We start from the raw sequence: 25,349 nt of genomic DNA on the forward strand, positions 1-25,349 counted from the left end.
TGTCAATTTCTTTATTTTAGTTCCCTTAATTAGAAAACGTAAATAATATAATACTACTGTATATGCGTTTTAATTTTAAATTAAGTCCTAAAGTTTAATATAAAAAAAGAAACAAATTCACGTAACCATCACCGTTTCTATAAATTTAAAACCCTCCAAACACTCTTTCGCTGGAGAGATCACAATTCACAAACAAACAAACAGACAAAAACATTTCTATTGATCTAACTTTTTTTTTTCTTGAATCCTTTGCGCCTCTGTTCGTAATTTTTGATGGCTAAGAACGTTTTAGTAACCGGTGGTGCTGGATACATCGGTAGTCACACGGTGCTTCAACTTCTTCTCGGTGGTTACTCTGCCGTGGTCGTTGATAATCTCGACAATTCCTCCGCCGCCTCGCTCGAGCGTGTTAAAAAACTCGCGGCTGAACACGGCGAACGCCTCTCCTTCCATCAGGTTCGGTTAATTTTGCTTCATAGGTCTAGGAAACGTGTGGTCTAAGGATCTTGCGTTTTTGATGATTTTGTATAGTTTTTGATGATTTCAACGAAATTGGGATTATGATTTGACTACGAAGGCTCTGTTTTTTAATTTTTGTTTTTTTTTGGGGCCTAAATTCTCGGAATAATAATAATAATATCAATTTTCGAAAAGAATATTTGATTCCAGAGTTTTTGGTATATACTTTTTTTTTTTTGGAATTACATGTTAGTAATTAATATCATTTTTTAAAAATAATTTCGAAAAAGTACCATGTGAAAGGATAAAATAATATATAATTCCAATTCCTATTTTTGTAATTCATAACTTTTTTAATAATCTGTCTGAAATTGGGAAAAGTTAATCTTGCTTAGTTGTTATCAGAAGCATCTGTTGGATTTAAGAGTTCTGTTAAAACATGATTTGTTTTGTCTTAATTACAGGTGGATCTTAGGGACAGACCTGCCCTTGAGAAGATATTCTCAGAAACAAAGTATGATTGAAGAAAAAAGAAAACATTCTTTTAGCTTTTTTTTTATTTATCTTTAGCATAAACAAATGATGTGATGATGCATATAATTTGGGTTTTATTGATGAACGTGGGAATTATTACTACTTACAGGTTTGATGCAGTGATACACTTTGCTGGACTTAAAGCAGTTGGTGAGAGTGTTGAGAAGCCTTTGCTCTATTATAATAATAACCTTGTTGGGACTATCACTCTTTTGGAAGTTATGGCTCAACATGGCTGCAAAAATGTATATATATTTCTTATCATAATTTATTTCATTTTTATATGATTCTTTGTTTGATTACTGATGATGATTAGCCACTTTATACTACTCTGTTTCCAGCTTGTGTTTTCATCATCAGCAACTGTGTATGGCTCTCCAAAAGAAGTTCCATGTACAGAGGAGTCTCCTATTTCTGCATTGAACCCATATGGACGAACAAAGGTGTTCTTTATAACAAACCCCACTTGAATATAATATTCTGGTTAATGAAGTGTGTCATGAATCTGATTTTTATGGATCTTTGACTTTTTGTAGCTATTCATCGAGGAGATCTGCCGTGATGTATACGGTTCTGACCCGGAATGGAAGATTATATTACTTAGGTATTTCAATCCTGTTGGTGCACATCCTAGTGGTGAAATTGGCGAAGATCCTCTCGGTATTCCAAACAATCTCATGCCTTTTGTTCAACAAGTCGCTGTTGGCAGGAGACCTCATCTCACTGTCTTTGGAAATGATTACAATACAAAAGATGGAACAGGGGTACGTATAAACAAAATGTTTTTATAAACCGGAGAGGAGAGTTTTCTACATTTTGGTCTCATTGTTTGTTTGTTTGGTTTCAGGTTCGAGATTACATTCATGTTATTGATTTAGCTGATGGACACATAGCGGCTCTGCGAAAACTAGAGGATAGCAAGATCGGTATATATGATAATATATGATTCCATTTTTCTCTCTCTTCTCTACTATAATCATCCTTAAAATTTCTAAACTTGGTATGTGTGTTTTTAAATTCAACAGGTTGTGAAGTGTACAATCTCGGAACAGGAAATGGAACATCTGTTCTTGAAATGGTTGATGCTTTTGAGAAAGCGTCCGGGAAGGTAGACACTTTATTTCGAATCTGATTGTTTTTTTAGGTTCTTGGATTCTCTTACACATGTTTTGTTAATCTTAAAACTCTTTCGTGGATCAGAAAATCCCTCTTGTGATGGCTGGACGTCGAGCAGGAGACGCTGAAGTTGTTTACGCCTCAACGGAAAGAGCAGAAACTGAACTGAATTGGAAGTAAGTTCATTTCTTTAGTCATTCATTACATACACGCACACATAAAGAAGTCTACCTTTAGTAATTGGGTTATGAACACTAAGAAGTTGGCAATCTTGGGTTTGTAACAATGCAGGGCTAAGTATGGAATCGAGGAGATGTGTAGAGATTTGTGGAACTGGGCCAGTAATAATCCTTATGGATATGATTCTTCTTCTGAAGACACCTCTCATTAACTATTCTTAATAGTCTTTTTTTTTTTTTTTCTTTTGATAAAACATTTGTCCACACAAAATTATTATAATATATTCACAGGAAAGAAAAAAAATACAATAAAGGAGTCAGATTTAAGTGATATATAGGGACATTGTGTAATCATGTTCAGTTCAGTCTGTGTAAAAATAATCATGTGTTTTATCCAAAAATAAATAAAAGAAATATATGTTCTTGAATATTCATTGTAACTATTATTATTTTTTCTTTCATCGTAAATATATTTGGATTTTTTTTTGTACTTTACAGTATCTTAAAACAAAAAGATTTGTTTTGATGTAAAAAAAAAAAAAAAGATTTGTTAGAAAAGATACAAAAGCAAATGTTTAGCTTTATATGGCAAAAAGAACCTTTGAGGCTGATACGCTGTCGTTTTCATCTCGGTGATGGTTGAAATGCCTCTTTCTGAAGCTTTTAAGTTCATATGAGCCCACACACTCTTCTTCTTCCATTACTGCTTCTTTATAAAAACATCACACTAGACACTAACAAATCTTCAGATCTGAATCAAACCTACCAAAAGGTTCGTGTAGCTTCATTCTGTTCTAATTTATTCACAATTTGAATTTTTCATCTATGTGATTGATCTTGTTATTTAGATTGAGCTTTGTGTTTGGGGGTTGTTTACAAAATTCAATTTTTTCGAAGGTTACTAGTAAATTGTTTAATGTTTATGGTTAGGGTTCTATCGCGTTTTAATTAAAGCTTTGAGCTTTGGGAATTTGAACGTCTGAGATAACATTTTTAAATTGTTTAATGTGGTACAGAAAGAAGAGGAAGGAATGATGATTTGTGAGAGAGATGACTTCAGTCTCACTGGGCCATTACTCTTAACATCTATAGATTGGTTTGCATCTTTCTCTCTTCTTCTGCATCTTTCCGTGTTCTGTTTTGTCCCAAGACTAAATCTTTGTGTTCATAAAGTTAGCTGTGATAGATTGTGGTGTAGTTTAGAGCTAAGCAGCCTGCTTAATTGTGTGTTAAAAAAATTGAAAGATTGTTCCTTTATGTTAAAAATGCTTCCTTTACTTGTGTAAGAATTTGTTTGTCTTACTTGTATTTCTTGAATTTGCAGGGCTAATGAACATCATAGACGATCCGTAGCTGCTTCTTTGGTTCAAGGAATCTATGTAGCTGAGCGTGACCGTCAGCTACAAAGGATAGGTCCTGATTTAGCTCTATCTCCAATATGGTCTGAGTTTTTCCATTTCCGCCTTATTCGTAAGCTTGTCGATGATGCTGATAACTCCATTTTCGGAGGAATCTATGAGTATAAACCACCGCAACCGTCCTCTCATACTGTCAAATCCATGGAAATGAGTCCGCGTTTTGTGATTGCCTTCAGAGGAACGGTTACAAAAGCAGACTCTATCTCCCGTGACATCGAGTTAGACATTCATGTTATCAGAAACGGGCTTCACANAACATTTTTAAATTGTTTAATGTGGTACAGAAAGAAGAGGAAGGAATGATGATTTGTGAGAGAGATGACTTCAGTCTCACTGGGCCATTACTCTTAACATCTATAGATTGGTTTGCATCTTTCTCTCTTCTTCTGCATCTTTCCGTGTTCTGTTTTGTCCCAAGACTAAATCTTTGTGTTCATAAAGTTAGCTGTGATAGATTGTGGTGTAGTTTAGAGCTAAGCAGCCTGCTTAATTGTGTGTTAAAAAAATTGAAAGATTGTTCCTTTATGTTAAAAATGCTTCCTTTACTTGTGTAAGAATTTGTTTGTCTTACTTGTATTTCTTGAATTTGCAGGGCTAATGAACATCATAGACGATCCGTAGCTGCTTCTTTGGTTCAAGGAATCTATGTAGCTGAGCGTGACCGTCAGCTACAAAGGATAGGTCCTGATTTAGCTCTATCTCCAATATGGTCTGAGTTTTTCCATTTCCGCCTTATTCGTAAGCTTGTCGATGATGCTGATAACTCCATTTTCGGAGGAATCTATGAGTATAAACCACCGCAACCGTCCTCTCATACTGTCAAATCCATGGAAATGAGTCCGCGTTTTGTGATTGCCTTCAGAGGAACGGTTACAAAAGCAGACTCTATCTCCCGTGACATCGAGTTAGACATTCATGTTATCAGAAACGGGCTTCACACGACGACAAGGTTTGAGATAGCTATCCAAGCAGTGAGAAACATTGTTGCTTCGGTTGGTAGTGGTTCGAATGTGTGGCTTGCTGGTCATTCTCTTGGTGCATCCATGGCATTGCTTACCGGGAAAACAACAGCTAGAACCGGAGTTTTTCCTGAGTGTTTCGCTTTCAATCCACCTTTTTTGTCAGCCCCTATCGAAAGAATCAAAGATAAGAGGATCAAACACGGGATACGCATCGCAGGTACATAACATAACTCTTCCAACTAACCCATTCAGTGTCATTCTTTTAAGAGTTAGATTAGGCTTTGAAGTGTATATAACCCTGATCTGAGCTGCTATGTAAAATGCAGGCAGTGTGATCACAGCTGGACTAGCTCTAGCCAAAAAAGCCACTCAGCAATACAACCAAAACCACCGTGCATTACCCGCACCACCCGACCCATTTGCAACCTTATCCGACTGGTTCCCACGGCTGTACGTTAACCCTGGAGACCACTTGTGCTCAGAGTATATTGGTTACTTCGAGCACCGAAACAAGATGGAAGAAATAGGAATCGGGTTTGTTGAGCGGGTAGCGACGCAGCACTCGTTGGGAGGTATGCTGTTAGGAGGACAAGAGCCTATTCATCTGATGCCGTCTTCGGTTTTAACTGTGAACTTAACCTCGTCAAGAGACTTTAAACAAGCTCATGGGATTCATCAGTGGTGGGGAGAAAATCAGAAGTTTGAAACCAAAGTATACCAATACAACTGATTCGTTTAATTTTGAAACCGGTTTATGTAAACCAGAATTAGCCGGTTCAGTGTGTTGTCAGTTGTGTAGCTTATAAAATAAAGTCTCTCTTTATATATTAGACGACGACGGTTTATTCATCTCTGTGAAACCTCTCGCAGAGCCTCTCTCTCTCCACATTTTTTTTTCCCGCGCTCTCACTCTCTCTCGATGTCGATCAAGCTTCTCGTTCTTGTGTTCTCTTTTCTGATAATCTTCACGAGACCCAAATTGATCGCCGATCATCACTTGTCTCCGAGTATCTCGCCGTTTTATCCTTCGATTCCGCCGTTTTTACCTCCGTCGCCGTCGCTAAGAGCAAAATCTCCGGTGGTGAAGCCGTCTTTGCCTTTTGTACCGGCGTTGTTCGTGTTCGGAGATTCCTCTGTTGATTGCGGAACCAATAACTTTCTAGGGACCTTGGCGAGAGCAGATCGTCTTCCCTACGGTAGAGATTTTGATACGCATCAGCCGACGGGGAGGTTTTGCAATGGAAGGATCCCAGTTGATTTTCTAGGTTAAAACCTTCTTCCCCAAATTTTCTGGGTTTTTGATTCTATTTCTCGAGTTCCTTGTTAATTTCAAGAATCATCTGCTCTCTTACTTGATTCTTCGAAGTGAAATGAAGCCAAAATTGTCAAATTCATTGATGTTGTTCTTGACTGTTAAAGAAAGATTTAGAGATTGAATCATTGGTTTTTACAGCTGATCGTCTAGGGTTACCATTCGTTCCTAGCTATCTTGGACAAACTGGGACTGTTGAAGACATGTTTCAAGGTGTAAACTATGCATCAGCTGGTGCTGGAATCATCTTATCTAGTGGATCCGAACTGGTAATACTCAAAATGTTCACAGTCTTTTAATTTCAAGAATCATCTGCTATCTTTCAGATTAATCAGTCCTGTGGGGGAATTTTGTTGTTGCAGGGCCAGAGGGTTTCATTTGCTATGCAGGTTGAGCAGTTCGTTGATACATTCCAGCAGATGATACTGAGTATTGGGGAGGAAGTTTCGGAGCGTTTGGTCTCAAACTCCGTTTTCTACATATCGATTGGAGTGAATGATTACATACATTTCTATATCAGGAACATCTCCAATGTGCAGAATCTCTATACTCCTTGGAATTTTAATCAGTTCTTGGCTTCCAATATGAGACAGGAGCTCAAGGTTAGACCTTTTTCCTTTAACCAATCTTTATAGTTTATATATGTCTGATCTTGGTGTAGAGTCTGTAGGGACAAACAAGTATGATTCTGAGTTAGGATTCACTTTTATAGTTCTAATATCTGTGTTTACTACCCAAAAAACCCAAAAACTGAAACCTCTTTAACTGATTACTACAGTAAGCGTTGCCTATATGGTGGAATCACCACCCTTGTTCTATTCTGGATCTCTGGTTTATACAGTTGTAGAATCCTGAATGGTATCTGAAAGCTGCATATTGATAGCCTAAAGATGATTTGATTTATAAGTACTTTCCTCTTCAAGGTGATGTCACTCAATAAGAGAAGTATTGTGTTTTGTTTTCACAGACTTTGTACAATGTCAAGGTGAGGAGGATGGTGGTGATGGGTTTGCCACCGATAGGCTGTGCACCATACTACCTGTGGAAATACAGGAGCCAGAACGGAGAATGTGCAGAAGAAGTGAACAGCATGATCATGGAATCCAACTTTGTCATGAGATACACTGTAGATAAGCTCAACCGTGAGCTTCCTGGCGCTTCCATTATCTACTGCGACGTGTTCCAAAGCGCTATGGACATCCTCAGGAACCACCAACTCTATGGTAAGCACCACTTCCATCTCAATTCTCAATACATATAAAGATTGTGACTGGTAACAACATAACCCTACTGATAACATTGTCCTGGAATTCTCGTACATAGTAGACTGCTAAGAGTTTTCTGATCATCTTGTTGAAACATAGTTGTGTGTTTGATGTGGTGTGGTCAGGTTTTAATGAGACGACAGATGCGTGTTGTGGACTAGGGAGATACAAGGGATGGCTTCCGTGCATCTCGCCGGAAATGGCTTGCCCCGACGCCTCAGGTCACCTCTGGTGGGATCAGTTTCATCCAACAGACGCCGTTAACGCCATCCTCGCCGACAATGTATGGAATAGTCGCCACGTGGACATGTGTTACCCTACTAACCTAGAAACTATGCTTCGTCATGCTTAGGAAATAAAATGTGTACAACATAAAAAAACACACTGTAAAGTGTAAATGAGCTTTGCAATTTTTTCGATAGGCTAAGAAAAACTATGGGGGTCTTTTTGACTATAAAAGGAAAGTACGGGGTATAGAAGGGAAAAAAAGATAAAAGTTTTGATGAAGTTTTTACAAAGTTGGGCTCAGTGTTAAATTTGCGTAATGACCCACGTGAAATAGAAAGTTGTAAGATTCGACCCATAAAGTTTCTTTAAAAAGCACGTGTGGTCCATCTTTTAGGTTTAAAAACGGAAAATGTCATCTTCAGAGAGACGACGACGAAGAGATTAATTTCAATTATTTCCTTTCCTCATCAAAAGTTTCTAAATAAAAAAAAATCGTAGGGGGCACTTGAGAGAGAGGGCTAAAGAGGTGACGTCATCTCCACCCTTAACTTATAATTTTCCCGTTTTGCCCTCGGACGCTGGCTTTGCCTCTTTTTCAATTTCTTCATCCAAGGGTTCTTGAGATATTTTTTGTTCCTCTCAGCTTCTTCGTAGGTTTTGTGATCCGAGGTAGGTTTAGGTGCTGGGTTTACAGAAATTTCACCTTGATTCTTGTCTCACGCTTCGTTCTCTTCAGAGAAATCGATTTCGTCTCTTTGATCAGTTTGTCTATTTTCTTTTTCCCAGAAAATGGAGCTCGATTTTGACGCTAGCAACTTGGTTGAAGATGAAGCAGCTGAAGTTGGACATAATGTAAGTGTCAAACTTGGACTTTCTCGGCTATTTTGTTCGATTTCTGTTGAACTAATCATGTGTTCACCTAACCCTGAAGAGCTTAAACTTCTACCTTCCTGTGGAAATGGTTGTATACGTAGCTTCATAGTTAGAATCATGAACATAAGCTTCTGAAATAAAGCATTTCAGTTACTTCGTGTCACGTTTCCTAGGAACCCTCGTGTGTGGGTTTTTGTTTTTTGACAAACTGTGTTTGTGGATTGGTTCTCATTTTGATTTCTTTTGACAGGATATGGCTGGGATTGAAGGGGAAAGGTGTGGGATTTGTATGGATATAATTATTGATAGAGGCGTTCTTGATTGCTGTCAACACTGGTAAATACCATGTTATTTTTTCTTTCTGTTAACATTATCCTGTCTTAATCAACAAAAAGTTGCGTTAGTACCTAGAGTTGTCTCAGTTCTTTGAAGATTAGTTAGTTATTGCTTAAATTTATCCTGCTACGAGTTTAATGGACTGTTTGTTAAGGAGGAGCAGACTGATAATTTTGTGTCTGTGTCTGATATATTTTTCAGGTTCTGCTTTGAGTGCATTGATAATTGGTCTACGATTATGAACCTCTGCCCTCTTTGTCAGAGAGAGTTTCAGTTGATTACATGTGTCCCTGTAAGATACTTCACATCTTTTTTGTTTGTTTTATCTGAACATTTCTCATCGGTTTTGTGAGTGGAGCTCTTGGGTTAGGTATAATAAGTTTTTGGTTTGATTGTGAAGGTGTATGATTCAGGTGAAAGCAGCAAGGTCGATGAGGTTTCGTTATCAGGGTACTATTTTTTTCCTCATGTCCGTTGTGACAATCTTTGCTTGCCTGCACAATCTGAGTGGGGTCTTTGTCTTCAATTGTGTGTGGCCTATAATGGTAAATTTATAGTAAATGGTATAGCATGATCAAGTGATTGAAAAGGCGCTACAAATCATGTGTACCATGGGTTTCTGTATGTGCTAAAAAACTGTTGTGATCTGTTGACGTTAAGCTAAGTTATCAAATACATGGCATGCAGAGATGAAGATTACTGCATTGAGGAGGAGACTGATGCTGTCGCTTCTCCGTCACACTATATTGACGAAACACACTACATTGACGAAAATGTAAGTATTTCATATATTGGTTTTTCTAATCTCTACTAAGTACACTAAGCTTTCCTAATCATTTTGTAGGCAGTTATCTGTTTAGATGGCGATCTTTGCAAGATCCGTAACACCTTCAGTTACATTGGAGGGGATTCCAACCTTGATACATCAATTGCTTGTGATTCTTGTGACATATGGTAACTATTTTTACCTGTTAAATTGTATCCATGGGTTGTTTATTATGTGTTTATTGTCCTGATTGTTGTTTTACCATTTGTTTCGATCACTCTACTTCATTGACTGGTGAACTTCTGGTGATTCCTTAGTTGTAACAGTGCCGTAATGTTTGTGTCTACCATCTTTATAGCTCAGTTGTGCTGCCGGTTTCTAAATGCTATCACTATCATATGAAGGGAGTTTGTTATATGACATGCTATCACTATCATATGAAGGGAGTTTGTTATATGACATGTAAATGACAAAGATACTACTAGCCTTTTCAATCTTTTATGTGCATGATCTTGCCTTTCTATTCTTCGTTTTGTTTTAAATTGTTCATCTTTACAGCATTCTTATATGGTCTTAATTTCCAACATACAAATTATCTTCTGATTGTTGCTTTCATCTGTGCTAATAGGTATCATGCCGTTTGCGTGGGTTTTGACCTGGAAGTTGCATCAGAGAATACATGGGTATGTCCGAGGTAAGTTTCGTTGGCGTATTGACTACATATGGTTGCTTAATCCATGGTTGGTAAATTTCAGCAGTGTTGTTTCATTATATTGTTTGCTTAATTATCAGTCTATTTGGTAAACATATATTTATAGGTGAGTTTCCATGACTTATTTTAATCATTTCCGTGTGCCAGTTCTATGTTAAACTAGTATAGACACTCCGTACCAAATCTAAGTGAGACTTAAGGCTTATCAATAATATTCTTCTTTTCTCTATGTTCTCTCAGCCATGTTATCTTAGTTTACCCTCCTTTGCTTTGTGTCCACAGATGTCTCTCTAATGAAAAACCACTTGAACCTGATATCTCGCCAATGGAGACACAACCTGATACCTCACCAACGGAGACAAGAAAGTCCCTGGATATTTCTGAGAGGACAAATAGCGGATGCTCAGCCGAGGCTATTTACTCTGGGAACTTTTCAGTTACAGTCGCTGATGAAGGCGAGACAGCTCTTGTTGTATCAATTGTCAAAGGAGACGAGTGTCATATGGAATCAAGTGATACCAACCCGTCGTCAGTTCAAGCTACAAATGATGGAGACCCAGATAGCTCACATCTGAAAATTCTGTGTGGGGAGGAAAATACAGAGCAGGTCCCAGTAAAATTGGAGCTGAAGCAGTCCTTACCACATGATATATCATCAAGACTATTTTCTGATTCAGATCAACCATGTTTTGCTGCACCCATGGAGAATAAAACAGGTATATTGATCGGCCAAGAGTTAATTTGGTGGTAGTACAGATTTCTCTGAGTCTTGTAATTTCTTAATTCGTATAGATTCTAAATATGCTTTGTCCTCTATTTCTACAAGTAATAATTTAACCTTTTTATGCAACTGTAGACCCTGTTGAAGAAAAGGATAGTCTGTTGATAAATGATCAAAAAAGTAAGTAACATGTAATTTGCTGTTTATTCGCCTGAATATCTTCTGCTTTATAGTCTGTTTACTCGGCTTTGGTTTCATGAAGCAGAAGCAAAAAAGTAATAATTTAGCCTTTTCAGTTATAGTCTGTTTATTCGCCTGAATATCTTCTGTGTCCTTCATTTCTTCCTGTTTACGGTTAAATGTAATTTGATCATTATCTGCATAGTTAAAAAGGGTCTTATATACTGTAATGCGTTTACCAGATCTTTCCACTGCAGCCATTTCCAGTTCAGATGTTGCTAGCGTTATCAGCTTAAAGAGAAAGCATTCAGATTTCAGGTCAGTTTGACAATGAATTCTGTTCCTTTCTTGGTACCATCTTTCCCTCTTTTATCTGCTTTGTGTGGCAAATTTTGAGAGTGTTGTTGTTTCATCGTGGAATTTCTTTACCAGTGGAGATGATGGCAATTCAGAAACTAAGCCTGAGATTTCCGAATCTCTCAATGAACCCAAAATCGAGGAAGAGGAAGACTTGGCTACCGTTCACCAAGAGAGCAGATCCCCTTCAAACAACACAACTGTTGATATTTTCAGCATTGTTAAAGGAACTGGGCGTAGAAAAAATCTCATGCGTTCAAATCCTGCTGATAAGTCTTCAGAAGGAGAGAATGCTGCTGGTTTGAGGGTAAAAAAGATCAAGAGGACACCGGAGGACGAGAAAGAGTCCATGATTCTGGTTGAGAAACTAAGGAAAGAAATAAGAGAGGCTGTTCGTAACAAATCGATGGATGACATCACAACAAACCAATTCGATCCAAAACTTTTGGCTGCCTTCAGAGCTGCTGTGGCAGGACCCAAAACTGATGAAGCACCTAGAAAAAATTCGGCTCTGGCAGTAAAGGCCAAGAAGTTGATGCTGCAGAAAGGAAAAGTCAGAGAGAATCTCACGAAGAAAATATATGCAGATTTAAATGGGAAGCGGAAAAGTGCATGGCACCGGGACTGTGAAGTTGAGTTTTGGAAGCATCGGTGCATACAAACTAGAAAGCCTGAAAAAATTGAAACTCTGAAGTCTGTTCTTAGCCTCTTGAAGAAGAAACCAGCTGGCGTCAAAACAAGCTTTTCATCTGAAACCCCACAGGCCTCAAATCCTATCCTCTCCAGATTGTATTTGGCAGATACCTCCGTGTTTCCGAGAAATGATAATCTCAAGCCCCTTTTGGCACCGAAAGAAACGGGAAACTCACAAAACAATGCAAAACCCACAGAAGCCAGCAAGACCATACCAAAGATTAGTGATGCCAAGGGGAGCAGTATAAAACCTGGATCAAAATTGAACTTGGGAAACAAACAGTCGGATGGGCAACCTAATCATACATCGAGTAACTCTAAGGAAATGTTTGAGAACCCCGACGATCTCAAGAAAGACAAAAGGAAATGGGCATTGCAGGTTCTTGCAAGAAAGAAAGCTTTAGCTGGCAACATCTCAACCGAAGAAAAAGAAGGCTCTCCTGAGCTCAAAGGGAGTTATCCATTGTTGGTGTGTAATTCTCGTCACTTACTTTGTTGCTTTTAAAAAATCCGGTGTTTTGACATTGTTGCTCGTTTGTTTCTGTCATTGCTATCAGGCTCAACTTCCAGCTGATATGAGACCAAGCCTTGCAACCAGTCGCCATAATAAAGTTCCTGTTGCAGTTAGGCAGGTAGGTGGATAGCTCATTACTTTAATTTCCAGTTCCTGTGGCGTTGATTAGTGCTAGGTTCATAATGAGTTACTTGGGTTCCAGATAATTAATAAGAGGTCATATTTTTTTTAATATTCTTGTTGGTCCTAGGTTTTTTATGGTAGTGCTGAGAAATCGTGCACATTTCGGTTAGTAGAGATGCATACATATGAGAGGGGTGGTCTTTCTTACAAATATTGGGTCGTCATGTGTTTGGGAAATGTGAGAGAAATCTGCCCTATTAGGATTGTGATTCTATAGTATTTTCTAGTTGGTCCAATTGAAGATGAAAATTATTTTTGGAAAACATTAAGATTTCATACTTGTGTATAGCTGTGTATAGCTAGCTTCATCAGTTCCATATATACTTCTATTATTACATAATTTAAACTGAAATATGGAAAATTGGGGAATAGCTAGCTTTATTATATGCACATGTGCTGGTTTTTTGATACGATTTGCTTATAGAAATATATTTGATAGATTATAGAACTGGAATTACAAAAGGGGCTGAGGATTTTATTAATGGAGCTCCTCCGCTCCCCCTAAAAGACCTCACCAAATACTCGATGACCCTCTCTTACTCTCTCAGACCTTATATATAGCCATAGACTCAAGAAATAACCTAAACTAACCATGGTTAAGTCTCACAACAAACCATGGTTAAGTTACTTATTATTATGCATTTTCACTGCTTCTATCATTTTTGTTCCTAAGCAAATCGCTGTTTCTGCAGACACAATTATATCGCCTGACAGAGCATTTCTTAAAGAAAGAAAACCTTCTGTCTGTTCGAAGAAGTGCAGCAACAGAACTAGCCGTTGCTGATGCTATAAATATCGAGAAAGCGATTGCTGATAAATCAAGTAGCAAAGTTGTGTATCTGAATCTATGCTCACAAGAAATACTGCATCACTCAGAGAGCAAAGCGATGGATAATTCTGTAGAACCAAATTCGTCATCGCCAATGGCTGTTAACGAGTCAGAACTTATTAGTGGTAAAGATTCAGATGATCCAGCCGTCCTTCAAGCGCTCAGAGCAGCAGGTCTTGCTGATTCACCACCAAACAGCCCGACCCATTCAACGGAAGTTCCTCCAGAGAAAGGAGACAGTTCCTTGGACAAGACCAGGGAGGTAGTCCCATATAATGTACTTGACATGGATTCTGTTCCTGATACAGACATCTTTGGGGATTTTGAGTATGAATTGGATGAAGAAGACTATATTGGTGCTACCATTGCTACAAAAGCTTCAGTATCGCAGCCGGATGAAAGTTTGACTAAGGTGAAGGTAGTTTTCTCCACTGTTAAACCTGAAAAGTGTTCGAATCCATCTGAAGTCTTGGGAAACGAAGAAACAGCTGTAAACGAGAAGGGGACCACAAATGGCGAAGAAGATGGGAAGAGTTTTGTTCCTATGGAGCCTCTACCCGAGGGTGAGGGAGAAGGGGAAGGAGAAGGGGAAGGAGAAGGAGAAGTAGGAGGAGTTGAGATCCTTTCTGTTGCTGAATGTGAAGAACTATACGGACCTGGTACAGAGAAACTAGTTGAGAAACCTCTCATTGAAGGATCTGGTGATAATGGTGTTCAAGCTAAAGTACCTGATTCAGAGTGTGAGAGCAACACACACAAGGAGATCATCGCTTCAAACTTTGTGAACCCTTCCATTCAAGAGAAAAAAGTTCCCAAAAGCATTCAGAAGTGTGATCCAAGCGAGAAGCCTTCTAAAGAAGAGAAAAGCAAAGCTGATGCGTTTAGTAACTCAGTCACCAAGAAGGTAAAATTCATAAAACTCTCTCATAGTCACATGTCAAAATTCACATTTCCTTTTCCTGAACTGGTTTTATTGTTTTTTCCAAAGGTGGAAGCATACATCAAAGAACATATCAGACCACTGTGCAAGAGCGGAGTGATAAACGTGGAACAATACAGATGGGCAGTGACGAAAACCGCAGAGAAAGTGATGAAGTACCATAGCAAAGCCAAGAGTGCCAACTTCTTGATCAAAGAAGGCGACAAGATCAAGAAACTGTCTGAGCAATACGTTGAAGCCGCCTCCTCCGGAGCCCATCACAAGGACAAGTGCAAATGACAATCATCTGCGTAAATAAGGAAGATGAAGGAACAAAGTAGTCAAAGTACAAAAACGTAAATAGCTTATTATTATCATCTCTCATTTTGTCTTCTCCACAAGTTTTGGAGAGTCAGTCTTCTCTCTAGGCCAAGATAAGCAATTCTTGTTTCACCCGACCCGGACAGACCTAAAATGTGTCTGGAACTGACATTAGTCCCTACAATGTCTTAACAAAAATATTTATAAGATTAGAAGATATATTTATCTATTACCTCAAGAGATAAAAGATGATAAGGTGAAAAGACAATATCGTAGTTAGCAAGAAATCTAAAGTTAGGAAGAAGGAAGCCCTATAGGTGAAACGACAACGAATAGTGTAAAAGTACTATAGTACCCTTGAAACTTAAGGCTAATTTTTTCTATAAATAACCCAGTCGGATAAACATAGATGTAAGATTACTATAATACCCTTGAAACGTAAGGCTATTTACTACAGTGATTTGATAAACATTTGCGATGGTCAGTTACAAAGTTGGAGACCAAAAAAAAATTGCAAATCTGTCTTCCTCGTCTCGCCAAATTTATTTTCCGATTCAATTCTAGGGTTTCGGCAGAAGAAGGAAACCACCGTTAAACCCTAAGTACGTCACCTTCTAGGTTTCATCTCTGTTTGTTTTTTCATGTCTTATCAATGATAATTATCACTTCTCCTTCTCGCCGCGTAACTAGTCTTTATTGTTTTTCTTCATAGTCGCAGTTACAAATCGCAATCGTTTCTTCCCACACTTCTCTTCGCGTCTCTCGATCTGTCAGAAAACTGGACAACAAACCTATGCCGTCGACGCCGCTGATGAACGGTGGTACGCCTCCTCTTGGTGGCGGAGATAGAACGGATGTGGCGAACGCGGTGGTGGTGGTGGATGATAAGCCAGGAGTGTCGATGATGGAGCAGTTGGTTCCGGAAATAACGACACACGCGCTTAGTTACTTGGATTATCCAAGTCTTTGTCGCTTGTCTATGACTAATTCGTTGATGAGGAAAGCTGCTAATGATGATAATGCTTGGAAAGCTCTTTATCACAAGGTTATTTATAACAACTCACTCATTCATTCATTTTGTGATTCTAGGTTAAAAGATTTAGTTTTTATAGCATTTTGGTGGATTCATGTGTGTGTTGTTGTTTCATTTGTGTGTACTAGGATTTTACATTGGAGCAAGATGGTATAACACCAGTTAATGGGTGGAAAGCTTACTATGCAACTACTAGAGCTATTATTAGTGTGAATACTGAATTCTTCAGCATCATTAGAGACAGAGCTCTTCAAGAGATGGCTCGATTGTGGTTGAACTCGGACTATGTGAAGTGTATTCATGCCTCGGGCGAACTCTTCTCTGGGTAACTACAACTCTACCACCGTCTTGCTTTGTTTTTGCTTATGAGAAATGTCTTTGCTTTTTGTTTCCGGTGGTTCTGTCATCCTTTAGATGGTATCTAAGTTTTGAGTATACTAGTGGAACAATGCTCTTGCGAAGTTGCTAGTGATACAAGATGTTAAAGTGTATTGTCTGATTTAGTGAAAACGTTGTAGCAAAAAGTTTTACAGCAATAGGATGACATAGTTATTAGTTAACACTGGTATACTAATGGAACAATGCTCTTGTGGAGTTGCTAGTGATAGAAGATGTTAAAGTGTATTGTTGTATTTAGTAAAAACGCTGAAGCAAAAGATTTAGAGCAATAGGTATTGTTGACATAGTTAGCACTGGTATGTATATCCACAGTAGCTATAAAGCCTATAATAGAATTTGCATTCTTTCAGCATATTCCAGATCCTGAATAAAAACGAGATATGTGATATTGTGATTCCATAGTTTGAGTCTACTCCATATAGTTAAATTCTTATGCATCTGTGTTCCGGATTTAATCTGCAAATGGGATAAATACATCTTTGTTAATTTGTTTGATAGAAGAGAGAAGAATTGGTATGAACCATCTATGTTTTGCGTGGCCAAATTGCAGGTACAATGAAGTGATGCAAAGCTGGCAACTCTGTTTCAACTGGGAACAAGGGTTTGACTTTCAGGTCCACACTGTTCGTACTCGGATACTAACGGACATGGCTTGGGTCACCATGAAAGCTTACCTGAACGTGGATGGTGGTCCGTTCCTGATCACAAATGTGTTCGAGTTCCACAATGGAAGGTGGCACATGGTTCATCATCACAGCTCTGTGATGCTCAACGATGATCAACAAGTTGTTGTTCATTGATGATTAATCTTTAGTTTTTTGGTTCCTTCTCTTCCTTTATTTTCAAGGGGACAACAAATAAAGAAGAAGAAAGAAACTGCATATTGGAAATTGGCTTATTAGATTCATAGTGTTATTATTTAGTTTTAAGTAACGACATGTACTGAATGTTTTTTTTTCTTTCAGCTGTTCTTGAATGGTTGGTCTAATTTTTATTTTTCCTTTCTATTTGGTTTTTGGGATACATTCAATGGTGAGAATGAGAATTGATCAAAAGTATTGATTATCGTAGTAGCTAATTCAATATATATTATTTAATATACATAAAATATAAAGTAATCTTACAAGAAAAGTAGTTAAATTTTCTGTAAGCTTATTGAATATGACAGAAGTTCTTAATTTCAAAGCAATAATATAGAGATAAATTATTTTTTAGTCCATTATATTTTATCTTTTTCTTTTTATTATTTTACAAATGATATATATTAAGGAATTGAAATTGATCAAATTTATAAAGATGACATGCAAAATATAAAAACTTTCCGGACACAATTATCAAGAAAACTCCTCCAACAAATCCCTCCGGCGCCGGCGGTGTTGTTGTTTGCCGACGTCGGGATCTTACCATTCTATTACTTGTTCGTCCTAGATCCTAGTCTTTTAGTTTTCTTTCTTGCAAGTCTTTTTCTCTTTTCCCCCTTTTTTATAACCCTTTTCAACTCTTAATAACCTCTGCTTCCACACCAAACCAAGACCATGGCCTGCTTCCGCCGATCTCTCACTCACTGGAGTTTCTCCTTGCTCAGGAAGTTTCTCTGCAAAACTTGGGAAGCAGTCTCACTCTCCCTTCAACTTGGCATTTGTTTGAGAAACTAGGGTTTTCCCCAATGGACCTAGTTTCTAGATTCGATCCATTCCATGGCCACCGCCGGCTCCCGCTACCCTTTCACGCACCGGCGGCGCTCTCTGCACCGTAAATCCTTCCGTCAATCTCGGGCAGCCACCATATTCAATACTCAACTTGACAAACGTTTGTGAAATTAGGGTTTTCCCCAGTGAACCTGATTTCCAATCTCGAATCAAACCACGACCATCGCCTCTTATCGTCGTTCTTCTACTCACCGGAGATGGTCCTCCCACCGCGAATCTCTATGCAAACTCCGGTCAGCCGCCACACCCAATCCTGCTCTTGGCGTCCTCTTGAGAAATTAGAGTTTTCCCTAGTGGACCTAATTTCTCATATCGGCCCACTTACCATCACAAGGCCCAAGTCCATAAGCCTTAACAAAAGTAATAAACCGACAAAATCCAGGTCCAGCGGTCCACTGTCTATGCTCTGCTGAAGTCAAACGTTGTATCGATCTCCTCTTCTCCATGGCCGAAGACTCCATGGGAGAAAGGTATCAACAATGTTGCTCTGGTTATTCATATATCTTGTCAGAACCCCGGATTTAGTTGATATTAGCGACTTGCGGTATAAGTTCTTAAGCTTGCACGTTTATGGTCTAAGTATGTTGAATTGTTCTAGCCAAAATGATAATCATTGTCTTGAACTAGATATGTTCAATGACGATTATCACTTCAGCTGGTCATTTGATGATGTCAAGCATCGATCTCCAATCACTCTCATTGACCGGATCCCATACCACATAGATTCTTTTGCGTTTTATCGAGGAGATCCACTCCTTATGCTTTGGGTCTCAAAGCAACCCTTTAGACCCCCTTTTCAAAGCTCGATTACGTTTGTCGCTACAGCTACTGTTGACCACTTGGTGGTCAAGGATCTCGCGAAGCTTGTCTTCATGGTCGAATCCACCCTGGATCCAACATATTCTCTTGAAGAACTCATGGAGCCCTTATCCCTTTTCTTCTTTATCTATTTTAATGTATGTTGTAAGAACTTACCTCTTTTTGAGGATCTGATTTGAATGAAAGGTTCACTTGTTTGACAAAAAAAAAAAAAAAGACATGCAAAATATTAAAATAACTAGATTTTAACCCACGGTACACCGCATGATAATATTTTTGTAATTAAAAGGATAAAATTTAAGTTGTTTTTGTTTGTCAATATTGTTTATTTTGTTTAGTGTTTAATACTGTATTGTATTTTAGTTATTATTTCTACGATTTAAGATACAATATATCATTGGACAATTGTATTTTACATAAATGTAACTTAATCAATATAGTTAAATATATCTAATATTTTAATATTGATTTTATTTTTGGTGGGAAACAAGGAAAAAAGTCTCTTTGTGTTTTATTCAAAAACTATAAAAATTACAAACGGATTTGTCATCCTAATCAACAATATAACCAACATCACTCGGACTAGACTCTAATAAATGAAAACCCAACGGTAAAGTGAAAGCATAGGAAGCTACCCATGCGATATCCGGACTATCCAATCCCTAAAAAGAAAGCCATGGCGCATACGTACCAGAAAAGCTAAGGGATGCGTCTCGCTGATCCCTGTAGTTAAGAACCCCACCACCAACTTGGAGTCCAACTCAATCTCCACAGCCCGAAGATTCTTCTCCCAAGCTAAGTAAAGACCATAGTAAACCCTCCATAGCTCCGCTAGAGGAGCCAAACATATACCAATGTTCATAGCAAAGCTACTGCACCACCGACCTGTATGATCCCTGAATACACCTCCTGCTGTTGCCAAACCGGGGTTCCCACATGATGCTCCGTCCATTATGATTTTAACCCATCCTTCATCCAGGGCTCGCCATGTGATCATTTCTTCTACCCTTTCTCTTCTATCTTTCGTTGGCTGCTGAGCATGATGCGCTTGACTAACTTCCTTAGCCAACGCTTTGACTAACTTAATTCTATCTCTACATTTCCCAATTACGCCAAAAATATTGCCACACTGCCACTTCCAGCCCCACCATAATCCCATAGCAAACAAAGTTGACCAAGCACAGCCTCCGACATCCGCTGCAACCCCTAGATTCCCATATAACCAACCTAAGGGTGGGGTGCTGAAGAAACTTTGTCTCCTATTCACCGGTACCACACGATTCCATACCCCTGCCATTGTTGGACAGTCACGTAACACATGTAAAAATTTTTCCTCACCCCCCTTTGCAGACTTGATAGATACTTGAGTCTCCAATATGTCTTCTATGACGTTCATGATTCTTCATAAGGACTTGATTAGCCACCAACCATAGAAATACTCGCCACACACGAGCATAAAACTCTGCCATATACTGCGTTGGAGACGAATCTCTCGCAAGCATAGTATGTGTAGAGGCCACACTGAATTTTCCATCCACAGAACCTCCCCAAGCTAATCTGTCAACAGCTCCCGTCACATTATCAACCACCAGCGCTGAAAGCATCAATCAAGTATTCTGCAGTACATAAGGCAAGATATAGTCCCATTTCTATCCTGTCCCTACACGCCATAAATCCTTCACACATATATTCTTCAGATCACTTGGTAACTCATGATCAACCTCCTCCATTAATGGTGTATCAGCCATCCACCTGCCTTCCCAAAACCAGAAAACTTCTCCATTGCCCACGACCCATCTCTTTCCAATAATCACAACCTCTCTCAGTCCCGACTTAATGCTACGCCAAGTCAAGGAACCCGGTTTCTTTGCTGACATCCAAGTTCAGTCATTAGGCCCTCCAACTTTGTAGTTACTCCGCAGTATTCTGGCCCATAAACTAGTGTGATCCTTCAGTAGACGCCAACCCAGTTTCGCCACTAAGGGCTTATTTATTGTCTGTGATTTTCGAATGCCAAGTCCTCCTTCTGAACGGTGCAAACAAACAGTGTCCCATTCAACAAGATGTTGTTTCCTCTTCTCTGGTGTACTACCCCACAAAAAGTCCCGTGATACCTTACCCAGACCATCCCACACTGATTTTGGCAACAAAATTGTACTCATTGTGTGAAACGGAATCAAGGATAAGACTGACTTAGTCAAAGTGAGTCTCCTTGCCATGCTTAAGAGTCGACCCTTCCAAACTGCTAACCTGGAGCATACTCGTTGGAGAACTTCACCAAAAGTGTCCTTCTTGATTCTTTTCTGCAGCACCGACATTCCCAAATACTTTCCCAAGTTCTTAGTTGCCTTAATACCCCTTTCATCACTGATTTGCCTGTATAACTCCCTTGATATATTCTCAGAGAAGAAGAATTTAGATTTATCCAAACTGGATTCTGACCTAATGCAACACAGAATCTCTCCAACACTCGCCTTATAACCCGAATCTGAGCTACAGACACCTCTGCAAACAAAATGAGGTCATCTGCAAAGCAAATATGGGATAATTTTGGACCTCCACAAGACAAAGATATAGCCTTCCACTCTCCCCTCGTCACCGAATTATCAATCATGTGGCACAATCTTTCCAAGCACAACACGAAGAGGTAGGGAGACAGAGGATCTCTCTGTCTCAATCCCCGAGAGATACTCCTCCTCAAGTACTGAGACCACATCAGTATCCTTCGCCGGCTCGACGGCAACTGAGGGTTGTGTAACCACTCTTTCGGCAATCCTATTAGGACAGTTATGAACAAGATGACCATACATCTCACACAACAAACATATATTAGTCAACCCTTTATAAGCAACAAAATATCGTTCACCATTGATTACCATTGTTCCCTTCAAAAGTCGTGAGAGATTCACCGCAACACAAACACGAGCAAACCTTGCCCTCTCAAAATGTAACGTGGTACCATCAATCCTAAGTGGTTGCCCTAGTCCCCGTGCGATGCCCAAAAAAATCGACCTGTGATAGTAATGCACCAGAATATTCGTTAGTCTCACCCACACTGATGTTGTTATATCATCCTTGAGGGGATCAAAAGTCGGGGACCAATCTTGAACCATCAAATAATTGCCAAAAATCCTCCATGGTCCTCTTGTCAGTGCTGAGAGATACTCCTCCTCAAGCTCAAAACGGATCAGAAAAAAACTGTCATGGTAGGTCCATGACATACATCGCTCCTTTCAGCTTCCATAACTCTTTCAGTTTCCAATTCAGCTCTGAGATTGGGATCTGCCTCCCAAACACCTTCACAATCATACAACACTTGCAAAGCCCATACATAGCCCCAATAACCTCCTCCCTAATCGTTATTACCGGCTCAACATCCGCACCATCCAAAAATTCCAGTTTTAACGGTGCAGAGACAAACTCATCATCAGCCATAATCTCCAGCGATGGTATCCCTCCTCCAACACACCCAAACCCCAGTAACATCTGGCGGTTCCCCCGGCGGTTGTACCCTCTCACTGATATCGATCATAGTAGCATCCGAGGACCAAAAGAACACCAACGATTATGCTTACTGGCTTGGTAATGCTCCTTATATACCCTGTGGACTGAGAGAAACACTCGTCTTCATCGCCAAAACATCAGATCGGTTGAATCTATTCTCAAACTCATCAACTCTACTGTCTGAAACCAGATTGAATCCTTCCGAGCGACAAATCCGTCTGTTTCTTCACTCATGCTTTAACTATGGTTCTCAACTCTCTCATCGTCTTCCACTGCAGGGACGATTACTATTCCATCGCCTACGACTGATTTACCCTAGCTACCTAGGTTCACTCTAAGATCTATTTACATTGTGTTTCAATTGTTGCTGGGCTAAGGCCTTATAAAACTAACTAAAGCCGGGCTGGGCTTTTGTAATATTTTTATTTTCTCTTTCTGCAATTAATAGAAAGCTCTTTTTCAAGAAAAAAAAAACAATAATAAATGAAAAGTCATCCAATTATCAATCACCGATATTAAAAAAAAAAAAGAGATAGTTACAAATCGATGAATGCCAAAAAGATAGTATAATGAATTGAATCTTGTGTAAACTTTATGAATATGTGTTATACAAATTCTTCAAACAAAATTGAAAGTAATATTTGTAACTTTATTATATCTCCAAACTGAAAAAAAACTTATTTTCTTTTTTTAAAAAGACCAATAATTGTGTCTATTTTGCTCGGTTGAAGATTTTGATTACGCAATTCATCTCCGTACCGTACCGAATAGATATATCGGTTAATGTAAGCAAAGTGACCTAACTAGTTGACACGTAGGATAACAAAAACGGCAATAAAACGGCGCCGTGTTAATCCCCAGCCTCAAATAAAAAATCTCCGATAACCTGATTTAGTTAAAAACTCCATTCACCGATATCAAAATCACGACGGAGAAAAAAACCCTAAAAAAAATGGAGGAAGAGACGAAGGAGAAGATCAAGAGTACTGTGAGAGAGATACTAAAGGAATCAGATATGAAAGAGATGACAGAGTTCAAAGTTCGTAAACTCGCTTCGGAGAAACTCGGTATCGATCTCTCTGAGACTTCTCACAAAGCTTATGTACGAAGCGTTGTGAACTCGTTCCTTGAAGAAGAGAGATTGAAAGGTCCTAATGAAACAGAGGTGAATGAGAAAGAAGAAGAAGTAGAAGAAGAAGGAGATGGTGGAGGAGGTGGTAAAGGAGCAAGCAAAGAGTTGGATGATGACGGCGATCTCATCATTTGCCGGGTTTGATTTCATTGCTCTCTTCCTTCAATTTCGATTCTTGATTTTGTTGATTTGTGTTGTGAATTGTGAGTTGAGTTTATGATTTTGCTGTTGTTGTTGTTGTTGTGTGTTGGTGTATAGCTATCGGATAAGAGAAGAGTGACGATTCAGGAATTTAAAGGAAAGACTTTGGTTTCCATTAGAGAGTATTACAAGAAAGATGGCAAAGAACTTCCCACTTCTAAGGGTACTTTTGAAAGCAAATCTCTCTCCTCTACTTCTAATAACAATTTTTGTTACCAAAATCAAAATCTCTACTTGTGTGTGTCCAAATGCATTATCTATTGAGCATAGTGTGTGAAAAAATGTTTCTTTCAAAGTTGCCCACTTTTTGAGTTGCATCAGTGTTATTTTAAAGTCAATGGAGGGGACTGAGAGTTGCTATTGTTTTACTGTTTTAGTATAGGCTGAAAAGGTGATTTACTGATTAGAAAACCATTTTGGCTGATAAGTTTTTTGGGGAAGTTGACTTGAATGATTCGTCAGTTGATCTTTTTAATCGTAGTTTAGTCTAACCTCACATGTTTTGAGTTTGTTCTGTATTACAGATTTTAGACTCTTATATTTTTCAAATGATTTTTTTTTTTTTTTTTTTTTTTTTTTTTTTTTTTTTTTTTTTTTTTTTTTTTTTTTTTTTNTTGAGTAAGTCATTGTATATAGATTTGGTTTCAATCATTGTTCACACAATGTTTGTGATCCATTTCCCGTCTCTGATATATTATAATGTGTGATCCAGGAATAAGCTTAACAGATGAACAATGGTCAACCTTCAAGAAGAACATTCCAGCCATCGAAAAAGCTGTCAAGAAAATGGAATCGCGTGTCTGAAGAACATGTGGGGTACTCCTTCTTTAAACATGTGTGTCTGCTTAATTAGTGGGTTCCAGTGCTGATTACTTAATTTGTCTCATGTTACTGCGTTTCTTTTGTTTCTTTTCCCGAATTGGTCGTTATGTGTTTCCCTCTCGAGGACCTAGCAAACAAGCTATTATATCCTGAGTAGGAGTAAACATTTCGGTTTGTGATCTTATCCCAACAAAACCAGAACCGGAGTAGAAACTATTCTGATTTGGTTTCGCCTTTGCATCTGAACCAACCGAAACTGAACCGTAGAGATTAATCCTAACAGAAAGACTACAAATACCCTCACTCGTTCATGTTTTCTCCTTTCCCAACAGGTTTACGTTTTGTACATTATACACTTTTTGCTTACAAGGATTACAAATAAGAAATCCGGCACAAAATCCGCAATCATCGAACCTAACAAAAGTAGTTCTCATTGTTTTTCCGGTTCTGGGATGATAGGCTTTTAACTCTGACCATGTCCGAGGCAGAGGTTGAAGAAACTAAAGCTTCTGCCGCAGCAAACTGGAGCTGATCAATCAAAGCGTGTGTATTGCCTTCAACCGCCAAAATCTCTTCGAGCTGCTTACTTCCGATCACAACTTTCGCTTTCCAAACTCCGTTCCTTCGTTGCGGCGACACTTGAATCTTCGGCCCAACTCCTATAGGGCTTGGCGTACCTTGTCCAACAAGGTACCCTAAGGATTTCTCCCTGGTTATTGGCAACGAGGTGCATCTCCTGCTTCTGTAATATTCTTCCATTATATCTCTTCTGGAATCTGTGTCATTTACGTTGACGAAACCACCACCATCGGATACTGCTCTTTGTGAACAATTCCCCATCTTCACACAAAAA

At 38.8% G+C, this 25,349-nt stretch overlaps 7 protein-coding genes across 13 annotated transcripts; 6 read left to right on the forward strand and 1 right to left on the reverse strand.

Moving 5' to 3' along the window:
* Positions 155 to 2,621, forward strand: LOC104720409 (UDP-glucose 4-epimerase 5-like). Its single transcript, XM_010438317.1, has 9 exons — positions 155 to 456; positions 924 to 973; positions 1,103 to 1,238; positions 1,335 to 1,436; positions 1,530 to 1,757; positions 1,841 to 1,919; positions 2,019 to 2,101; positions 2,194 to 2,285; positions 2,401 to 2,621. The coding sequence occupies exons 1-9, from the start codon at positions 274 to 276 to the stop codon at positions 2,498 to 2,500; spliced, it is 1,053 nt and encodes a 350-aa protein (XP_010436619.1). The 5' UTR covers positions 155 to 273; the 3' UTR covers positions 2,501 to 2,621.
* LOC104720424 (GDSL esterase/lipase At4g10955-like) lies at positions 3,995 to 5,517 on the forward strand. Its single transcript, XM_010438330.2, has 3 exons — positions 3,995 to 4,070; positions 4,299 to 4,885; positions 4,995 to 5,517. Exons 1-3 carry the CDS (start codon positions 4,006 to 4,008, stop codon positions 5,396 to 5,398), a joined length of 1,056 nt encoding a protein of 351 aa, XP_010436632.1. The 5' UTR covers positions 3,995 to 4,005; the 3' UTR covers positions 5,399 to 5,517.
* LOC104720417 (GDSL esterase/lipase At5g08460-like) lies at positions 5,529 to 7,752 on the forward strand. Its single transcript, XM_010438324.2, has 5 exons — positions 5,529 to 5,933; positions 6,122 to 6,249; positions 6,343 to 6,582; positions 6,948 to 7,203; positions 7,371 to 7,752. The coding sequence occupies exons 1-5, from the start codon at positions 5,588 to 5,590 to the stop codon at positions 7,595 to 7,597; spliced, it is 1,197 nt and encodes a 398-aa protein (XP_010436626.1). The 5' UTR covers positions 5,529 to 5,587; the 3' UTR covers positions 7,598 to 7,752.
* Positions 7,956 to 15,096, forward strand: LOC104720433 (uncharacterized protein At4g10930). Of its 6 annotated transcripts, none has more exons than XM_010438344.1 (15): positions 7,956 to 8,142; positions 8,260 to 8,325; positions 8,597 to 8,682; positions 8,884 to 8,974; positions 9,083 to 9,132; positions 9,370 to 9,457; positions 9,527 to 9,636; positions 10,077 to 10,142; positions 10,443 to 10,876; positions 11,017 to 11,061; positions 11,319 to 11,379; positions 11,494 to 12,580; positions 12,669 to 12,743; positions 13,501 to 14,541; positions 14,626 to 15,096. In XM_010438344.1, exons 2-15 carry the CDS (start codon positions 8,263 to 8,265, stop codon positions 14,854 to 14,856), a joined length of 3,528 nt encoding a protein of 1,175 aa, XP_010436646.1. In that variant the 5' UTR covers positions 7,956 to 8,142; positions 8,260 to 8,262; the 3' UTR covers positions 14,857 to 15,096. The 6 variants fall into 6 exon arrangements, with proteins under 6 accessions (XP_010436646.1, XP_019089962.1, XP_010436649.1 ...); XM_019234417.1 differs by having other exon boundaries at positions 7,956 to 8,152; positions 11,304 to 11,379; positions 14,626 to 14,856; XM_010438338.1 differs by having other exon boundaries at positions 7,957 to 8,142; positions 11,304 to 11,379.
* LOC104720451 (F-box protein SKIP8) lies at positions 15,335 to 17,379 on the forward strand. Of its 2 annotated transcripts, none has more exons than XM_010438356.1 (4): positions 15,335 to 15,479; positions 15,590 to 15,922; positions 16,039 to 16,235; positions 16,860 to 17,379. In XM_010438356.1, exons 2-4 carry the CDS (start codon positions 15,671 to 15,673, stop codon positions 17,107 to 17,109), a joined length of 699 nt encoding a protein of 232 aa, XP_010436658.1. In that variant the 5' UTR covers positions 15,335 to 15,479; positions 15,590 to 15,670; the 3' UTR covers positions 17,110 to 17,379. The 2 variants fall into 2 exon arrangements, with proteins under 2 accessions (XP_010436658.1, XP_010436663.1); XM_010438361.2 differs by having other exon boundaries at positions 15,340 to 15,479; positions 15,596 to 15,922.
* LOC104720463 (RNA polymerase II transcriptional coactivator KELP) lies at positions 23,220 to 24,718 on the forward strand. The gene is made up of 3 exons (XM_010438367.2): positions 23,220 to 23,611; positions 23,732 to 23,837; positions 24,387 to 24,718. The coding sequence occupies exons 1-3, from the start codon at positions 23,294 to 23,296 to the stop codon at positions 24,476 to 24,478; spliced, it is 516 nt and encodes a 171-aa protein (XP_010436669.1). The 5' UTR covers positions 23,220 to 23,293; the 3' UTR covers positions 24,479 to 24,718.
* Positions 24,845 to 25,336, reverse strand: LOC104749789. The gene has a single exon (XM_019234423.1). The coding sequence runs from the start codon at positions 25,334 to 25,336 to the stop codon at positions 24,911 to 24,913; it is 426 nt and encodes a 141-aa protein (XP_019089968.1). The 3' UTR covers positions 24,845 to 24,910.

Source organism: Camelina sativa, chromosome 2 (genome assembly GCF_000633955.1).
Source record: "Camelina sativa cultivar DH55 chromosome 2, Cs, whole genome shotgun sequence".
In the NCBI taxonomy this organism is placed as follows: domain Eukaryota; kingdom Viridiplantae; phylum Streptophyta; class Magnoliopsida; order Brassicales; family Brassicaceae; genus Camelina; species Camelina sativa.